Source organism: Oncorhynchus tshawytscha, linkage group LG03 (assembly GCF_018296145.1).
Source record: "Oncorhynchus tshawytscha isolate Ot180627B linkage group LG03, Otsh_v2.0, whole genome shotgun sequence".
NCBI classification, from domain to species: domain Eukaryota; kingdom Metazoa; phylum Chordata; class Actinopteri; order Salmoniformes; family Salmonidae; genus Oncorhynchus; species Oncorhynchus tshawytscha.
In genome coordinates, this window is record NC_056431.1 from 55,584,769 (window position 1) to 55,593,828 (window position 9,060).

General features: G+C 39.3%; 1 protein-coding gene across 1 annotated transcript in view; it reads right to left on the bottom strand.

Moving 5' to 3' along the window:
• Positions 1-7,660, bottom strand: part of LOC112239048 (titin) — a 176,769-nt gene extending 169,109 nt beyond the window's left edge. The window contains 5 exon segments of the mRNA XM_042320092.1: positions 599-696; positions 1,074-1,361; positions 3,912-4,115; positions 4,546-4,649; positions 7,426-7,660. Of these exon segments, the coding sequence (XP_042176026.1) occupies positions 599-696; positions 1,074-1,361; positions 3,912-4,115; positions 4,546-4,636 (681 nt within the window). The 5' untranslated portion in view covers positions 4,637-4,649; positions 7,426-7,660.
• Between the last annotated feature and the right edge of the window lie 1,400 nt (positions 7,661-9,060).

Below are 9,060 nucleotides of genomic sequence, written 5' to 3' on the forward strand. Positions count from 1 at the left end.
CGCTCCTCTGCACTAATCTCTTGGAGTGTCCGGCACGCACTGTGTCCTGGGAGGGAAAGCTGGGGTGACGTTCCAGCTCTCCGTGCACTGCTTCCATTTCGGTGAGTCAATTCTTCACTAGGTGTTTTTGTAGTGATATGATTTTGTGCGCATTCAAATGTTTAAATACTCTTGGTTTGTAGTGGGTTTTTTGGGGAATTTGCATGCTTCCTCCTCTTTTCCACATCCCCATCTTCCCTGCAGGTGCCCGTTGTGGGGCGGGGATGATGTGTTGGGAGCGGACTCCAGCTCCCCGGGGATGCAGTGCAGAGACTGTCAGCTGGTCGGCTAGTTAGGATTGAGTATCTTGCATATTAAACAAAGTCATACATTTCCTAACCCTTGTGAAACTATTTAAATGCTGTAATAAAATTGCCTTTTTGCTTTTTCTGCCTTATCTAGTGATCTGTTGAGCTGTGCAGGGAACATTCTAGGCCAGGCTTTAAGGTTGTGGTCCTTCCCCTCATTAAACAGAAGGTGTTGTAGTCGAGTCTACTTAGTGACCCTATAGGGTTAGGTTATCTCAAGTAATTTTAGATCATATTTAATGTATATTTACCCTTGTCTCAACTCTGGTCTGGCGACTCTGAGAGGAGGACCTCTGAGAGGAAGATGAAATTACGGTTTTAGTCTTCTTGGCAGGCACAGCTTCTTCACCTGGACAGAAACAAATATAAATATGCATTTCCCACCAAATTATTGAACATGATGACAAGTTGTGAATTCAAAACTGTTGTTCAAATTCAGTTCAGGCAACATGTTAATATAGAATTCACTGGGCCTATAACTGTTTCCATTCAGTTTTAATGCATTGACAGACTGGCTCATTGAAGGCTAGGTCACCTCTAGGCTAGATAAATGCTATTTTCTGTCCACAAAACATTAAGGAAATGCTCGAAAAATAATTGAAACAGGAATTCTTGTAACTTCACTTTTATGAAAGGCTAACTGTGAGAAGGCTGTTACAATGTTGGATTCCAAACGCCCAAAACACCATTTTAATGACAGTCCTAATCACAAATCAACTTTCTCACCTTGAACCAGCAGTTCAGCAGTGGAGGTAGCCCGTCCGCTGCTGTTTGAAGCATTTACAGAGTAAGTTCCAGAATCCTCTGGGAAGGCTTCGGCAATCAACAAACTGTAAAGGTCTCCTTCTTGAACAATCTGAAAGTCAGCGGAGCTCTGTATCTCGGCTCCCTCTCTGTAGAACTTTACCACAGGTGTAGGGATTCCTGTCACACGAACATCCAGTCTCACTTGGCTTCTTTGTCTCACGGTCAAACTCTGAAGTCTCTGAATAAAGTTGGGCGGCGCAGTCTCCACTGTAATAATAAATGGAAATGGAAAAATACATTTGATGGCAAAAAATAAATCAAAGGAAAATCGATGGAAGTGAACTCAATTTGAGCAGCACTGAGATCCATTGGCTAGGGGAGATCGGGGGCAAACGTAAGTATTTTTTCATTCGGTCTACCCAGAGACCTTTTTAAATATGAAACTCAATCTATCTACTTACATCTATCTAAACTTACATCTATCTATTCATATATCATGAATAGGTCTTTACAGAAGATCTTTGGATCGTTATATAGATTTGAATCCAAATGGTCAGATGGTTACATTAGCCCCTATGCCCGGGGTCAATTGAAGCGCTAGATATTTTTACTTTAAACGTGTTTACAAATACATTTGCTTTGTGTCAAATATTATGTGGCTAATAGGCTAATTGTTTATAACGCAATCCATGTTTAGCATCCTAAGAATGCCAGTTCTGACAGCCTGGTCTCAAAGACTAGACGTAACATAGTAAAAGTAGTTCTGTGACTCTCATATTAGTACAATTTGTTACATTTGGTATAGTTTCAAAAGACAGAAGTTATTTAAACCCAAAACTGAACAACGGATGGGCGTATAACGTGGACGTCAAGCAACCCAGAGGTTGCGTGTCCAAATCACATCAAGGACAACTTTAGAATTTTAGCAACTTTGAAACTATACATACACATTTTTAGCTACTTAGCAACATTTAGCATGTTAGGTAACCCTTCCTCTAATCTTCCTGACATTTTGTCAGGAAAAGATGCTAGAATATGCATATAATTGACAGCTGTGGATAGAAAACACTCAAATGTTTCCAAAACTGTAAAGATATTGTCTGTGAGTATAACAGAACTGATGTTGCAGGCGAAAGCCTGAGAAAAATCCAATCCGGAAGTGCCCCAGGTTTTGAAAGCGCTGCGTTCCAATGACTCCCTATTCAGCTGTGAATGTACCATCAACGAGCTTAAGCTTTCTACGTATTCCCCAAGGTGTCTACAGCATTGTGACGTAGTTTTACGCATTTCTGTTGAAGAATAGCCGTAGGCAGCCACATGGCTCCGAGAGAGATTCTCGTGTAAAATACAGAGGTAGCCATTACTCCAATCGGTCAGAGTGAAAAACAAATTGTTCCGACTGATATATTATCGAATAGATATTAGAAAAACACCTTGAGGATGGATTCTGGATGGATTGCCATGTTTCTGTCGATATTATGGAGATAATTTGGAATATTTTTCGGCGTTGTGGTGACTGCAATTTCCGGGCGATTTCTCAGCCAAACGTGAAGAACAAACGTAGCTATTTCGCCTACAAAAATAATCTTTTGGGAAAAAATGAACTTTGGCTGTCAACCTGGGAGTCTCGTGAGTGAAAACATCCGAAGTTCATCAAAGTTAAACGATTTCATTTGATTGCTTTTCTGATTTCCGTGACAAGTTTGCCTGCTGCTAGCAAGGCATAATGCTATGCTAGGCTATGATAAACTTACACAAATGCTTGTCTAGCGTTGGCTGTAAAGCATATTTTGAAAATCTGAGATGACAGGGTGATTATCAAAAGGCTAAGCTGTGTTCCAATAGATTTCACTTGTGATTTTCATGAATATGAATATTTTCTAGGAAGATTTATGTCCGTTGCGTTATGCTAATTAGTGTCAGATGATGATAACGGTCCCGTTCATGGGCTGGGCGTCACTACAGGTTAACCCCTAAGCTTAACCCTAACCTTAACCCCTAGCCTAGTTAACGTAAGTCAGAATAAATAGGAATTTGTAAAATATCATACAAATTGTAATTCGTAACATATACGAAATATATGATGGACATCCACAAATTAATACATACCATACGTAACATATCATACTAATTTGAGTGTCTCAGATTCACATTTACTATGTTACATCTACCCCTGAGTCCAGGCTGGTTCTGGAGGGCAAGATGAGGAGAAATCTATTTAAATTGGGTGCCACTTTGATCACACAACTCAAGAATTTAACTTGAGGGTGTAGTTTAGTCACTAGGAATAGTTACAGTACATTGATCATGATTGCGCTCGCTAGCAGGTAAATCTGAAGAACAACTTTATCCAACGTAATATGTAATCCGTAAACTGAAAAAAATCACACACAAACAAGCATAACTCCATTTAGAAACATAGCTCCAAAACCTGTCCATCTTAGGTACAAACAGCAGTTTCCTAATTCAATATTCTTATTATTGGATGTGTAAAATGTAAACACCACTGCAGCTATCACTCTCATCACTGAAATGAAGTGCTGTTAATTGAGGAAGTCAGTAAAGACAGAAGTAGCTATTAATGAAGGGGCATGCGGCCTACAGTACTTGTGGTCAGTCACTTCAATGGGAGAGGCTGCTTCTAGAACTTTATTAATGAATACTATGTTATCTTTGGCTGCCCTTTATGCTTGCAGCCATGATGACTCTTTAGTATGATGCAGGACACTGTCTAAAACTGCAAGCCAAAGCATTGGCTAGCTAGAACAACCTCAAACAATGCAAACACCACTGTTCTATCAACTCTGGTTCTCTCACCTGTAACAAGAAGTTCAGCGGTGCTAGTGGCTTGTCCAGCACCATTGGTGGCTCTGACAGAAAATCTTCCACTGTGTGCGGCTGTCACAGCAGGGATCATCAGAACAGCGCGGCCATCGCTGAACGAGATCTGTGCGCCGGGCAGAGCGGCAGCGGAAAGAACCTGGCCATCACGGAACCAGCTCACCTCAGGAACTGGAGAACCTTTAGATCAAGTCAACGTTCTAGTCAGCACAGCAGAGCTGATGATGATGGTGATGAATTTGGTGATGATTTTAAACTCATAGCAAGCAGTTACAATTCAGAGCAAAGTTGAGAAAAGGCCAGCAATATCACATAGGGCAGGCTTCCCAGACACGGAATAAGCCTAGATCCAGAACTAAAAAGCATTTTAAATGGACATTCTCCATTACAAAAACTTTTTACTCTGGGATTAGGCTTAATCTGTGTCTGGGAAACCAACCTATAATTGTGTACTTTTTACTTGTGTAATCACTTCATAAAATGTTGCTGTGCAAAGGCTTTATATCTGTATGGGGTTTTACATCAATGATTCAACATAGTTATATCTATGTTTGGACAGTCAGCTCACAGCTTACAGTTTAATTAATAGGAACATAAAATATCTCCTTACCACTAACTTGTGCTTCAAACGTTGCAGCACTACCCTCTAGTGCCACAACGCTTTGCAGCGGCTGTGTAAATGTTGGCGCCTGTGTAGACATTGTGGATGGCACCCTAAGAGACACAACAGAGCAGAACATCACCAAACCTCTCATACACCATAAATCTTTGATTTTATCTTTCACAGTACTTGTATGGTAAAATCCCTAAACAAAGCATACCCACACATTTAAACTCTGAGTTTATTTTAGCCACCAAGGGCAGAGATTCTCCATTGAATGGGCCTTTTCTTCTAGGACCAGGCTCAATTGCTGGCTGGGAAACTCACACTGCTTGTGTCACATCACCAAACCAATGAAAAATAATCTACCTTTCTTTTACATCTTTTACAATAGTTTTATGGCACAATCTCCAAACAAATCATATTCTACATTTGAACTCTATTTTTATCCTTTGAGAGTCTTATGTCACTTGTGTTACATCACCTAACCAATGAAGATGATTTTTTTATTTTACATATTTTACATTAGCAGAAAAAATACATACATCAAATGAACCCAGAGCCTATTTTTTGCCAGTGAGAGTCTAATGACGTGTCATATCCAGCACCTGGCTTACTGCGTCCTGTCACTTGAGCTATCAGAGGCTCCATGGGGTCTGGGTGTTAAGCCAAACACCAGGGCCACAGCTCCCTGTGACAGCTCACAGACAAGACAGTAACAACTGGGGTAGGCCATCATTGTAAATAAGAATTTGTTCTTAACTGGCTTGCCTAGTTAAATAAAGGTTCAATAAAATTACAAATTTAAAAATAAGTATTCCTGTGAGTACAGTGTAACAAGTACTATAATTACTCAATGTTACACTGTAAGTACACTGTACTTAGGGTACAGTAAATGTTACCAAAGGTAACTAATACATGTGTATTAGTACTTCTACACCCTCATTGCTTGCTGTTTGGGGATTTAGGTTGGGTTTCTGTACAGCACTTTGAGATATCTGCTGATGTACGAAGGGCTATATAAATACATTTGATTTGATTTGATTTAATGTGTAATAGATGCTTTATAACTCCAACTGACCAGGACATATCCGTTGACGTCCCTTGATGTTTAAGTCTAAAAATGTCAGCCATTAGGCCTACAGTTACACTAGGGCTGCTAAACAAAACATATCCCTTGACTGGGCCTGTGTTAAAGTCCTAAAATGTCTGCCGTTGCCATTACAGTTACAGATACAACACAATCCATGAATTCATCTTTAAACAATAGCTGGATAAGCTATCAACATGAGGTTTTGTAATCAAGTATTAATAAACCAGTCATGAATTTATAAAGGTGATGTGTCTTATCCAACTATTTCCATTGTTGAAAACACTGCAAGGTTAAAGCTTTACATTTGTAGAACTTGTTTAGGCCTATAGATAGAACAGCTTAAACTCAGTAGGCCTGTACTTTCAATCCAGTACAGGCCTAGAATCCAGAATTATACTGACATACATTATTCAACCAAGCATATGAGCCATTAAGCACTATTGTATCACATTACCTTAAATCCTTAGATACATACACACATTGAATATACACTGACTGTACATTACATTAGGAACACCTTCCTAATATTGAGATGCACCTCTTTTGCCCTCAGAACAGTCTCAATTCAAAGGGGCATGGACTCTACAAGGTGTCGAAAGGTCCATGTAGACTTCATGTAGACTCCAATGGCCCATGTAGACTCCAATGCTTCCCACAGTTGTGTCAAGTTGGATGTCCTTTGGGGGGTGGACCATTCTTGATACACATGGGAAACTGTTGAGCGTGAAAAACTCAGCAGCAATGCAGTTCTTGAAACACTCAAACCGGTGCGCCTGGCACCAACTACCATACCTCGTTCAAAGGCCCTTAAATCTTTTGTCTTGCCTATTCACCTTCTGAATGGCACCCATACACAATCCATGTCTCAATTGTCTCAAGGCTTAAAAATCCTTCTTTAACTCCTTCAGATACACTGATTGAAGTGGATTTAACAAGTGACATCAATAAGGGCTCATAGCGTTCACCTGGATTCACCTGGTCAGTCTTTGTTATGGAAAGAGTAGGTGTTCCTAATGTTTTGTACACTCAGTGTAGATTCCTTAGGCCTTAATGAAACACAAAATCACACCTTCCATTGAATGGAACATATATGAAGCTAGCAGATAACAATTATTCTTAAGCATCTGAATATATATCACTCCAGAAAGTACAACTTTGAAATACTTGACCTCTAGAAATCTCCATAGTCTTTTTTTGTGATCAAATCATTAAACAATGGCCACAGTATATATTGTTCAGAAAGTATACATTGGCTCAACAATTAACTAAGACATTGCCATATCAATCAATTATAGCCTTCATCACATCGATAGTTTTCATATTGTATGAAAACTATCCAAAACTGTTAACATCAGATGAGACATGTAACAGAAATGTCAGACTCTAAAAATACTCTGTACCAGGCTTGACAGACAGTCACCATGTGGCACATAACTGGAGGTGCAACTGATAGCCCTGCTGCTGATTTCCTTAAAAAGACATTGCGACCCAGCTGGGACACCACTCTAATGCTATCAGGGGCTATTCTGGGAGCTTCTCTAATCATTGTACCATATATAAATAACCTTGAAAATGATAAGCATTAGTTCTAAATTATTTAAATATTTAAAATGAAACGTTCTTAACGTGAAATGATTCCCATAATATATTTTGAGACACTTGACCCCAATTAGGTGGAAATCACCAGTTGTTACCTGTTATTCTTTGGGAGTTATTATATACAGATAATAACACAATATTAATTGACAAACACTGCATTGGAACAGGTCAAAGTTTAATTAACTAAAGTTACTTACTTGTATCCACAAGAGTGCCTAGATTTGATGGGGCGAAGCCCAGAAGTTGTATTTCTTCAGAAACAATCTCCTTATCCAGAAATGTCAGAAAATCCAATGTGAGAACAGTTTAGCCTCAAAGAAACCCCAAAAAACAAAACCACACAGTGTAGCTGTGTAGTTTTGCTCTTTTTCCTATGCAATCCCTACACCCGAGGCAAGGCTGGGAATGCTCCAACTGCTCAGAAGTGACAATATGGTTGTGTTACTTTTTATACCCCTGGGCAAATCCCCATCATCAGTGCATCTGCTCTCCTCATTGGTCTGCCACCCAGAGGGGATGATGGGAGATTGGAATCCATTTTATGCAAGCCCAAACCTGTCACTCACTTTACTTAACATTGTCCAGTCTCTGTTGTCAATGTTTGCGTTCATCGGACTTACTTTTAACACAAAATTGAGCTTTGAATGACTTTCCTTTTGAATAAGAACAATCTTTAATATCCCCAAATGCTACCACTATGTCAATTTCTCTTCTAAAATGTAAAAGTACTTACTGAAATTAATTTATTGACCAAATGGAAAGTGAGGCTGTGCCTGTCACTCAAGTCCTGGGCTACCCCCATCACATCAGTAGCTTGACTGGAACAAATTATGCCATCAGAGGGACAGGGGAAGTGTTTACATATGGCTGCTAAATACTTGTGGCAGCTATGTTAGTACGTGTAAGTTTTCCTGTCTTCATATACAAAGTCTGCATCATAGTCTGTACCTATAAAATATTTCCCAGTCTGTATCTAATGATTTCTCATTGTCATATATTCTCTAACACAAAAAACATGCTCACTCACAGATTATTCTTCAAAACATAAAGACTGACATAGACAGCACTCCAATAACACATTCAGATATATATTGGACAATACATTTGAACAGTATTAATAAAAAAGTATTTCATGCCAGTCTTTCAAACTCCAATTAATACATTGTCTTTATTTAAGTCCCTAGACTCCCTATTTCCCCTCCTGACCATCTTACATTTTTATCTTGTAAAACTTGTTGAGGATGAATGAAGTGTTTTCCCATCTGGATTTTCAGTGTGTTGATCATGACAACTGCCAGGGCTTTGAAACACTTTGACTCGGCCCTGCCAGGGGAACACAGACAACAGAAGTTGAGAAGTCACATTTCTTGAAATATTAAAATCACACGTCCCAAATTCACATTTGTGGATAGTTATGTACTCAGGTTAAAGAAAAAATGAACTTTTCTTATTTCAAACACGTAGAGGATTTTTAAAAATGTAAGGGTTTACCTGTCACTACCACTGACTACCACTTTTGCAGAACACCAGACTTCACCTTTCGTTCTTAGCAACACACACATACTTCCCAGAATCTGGCACAACAACACTCCTTTTTAGCAGAACGTGAGTGTTACTTTGCCTTTAAATCGGACATTGTAGGGTAATAAAGTTATTTTCATCTGTTCAAGGAAACCCCTCTTTGGATTAGCTGTAGGTAGGCTAAATACACCCCACAAACATGTAGGGACAGTTTCCCAGACACCGACTAAGCGTAGTCCTGGACTTGTGTGCTTATGTGTTTTACAACTCAAATATTATCAGGTCCAACAGGAATATGAGCAATGACTTTT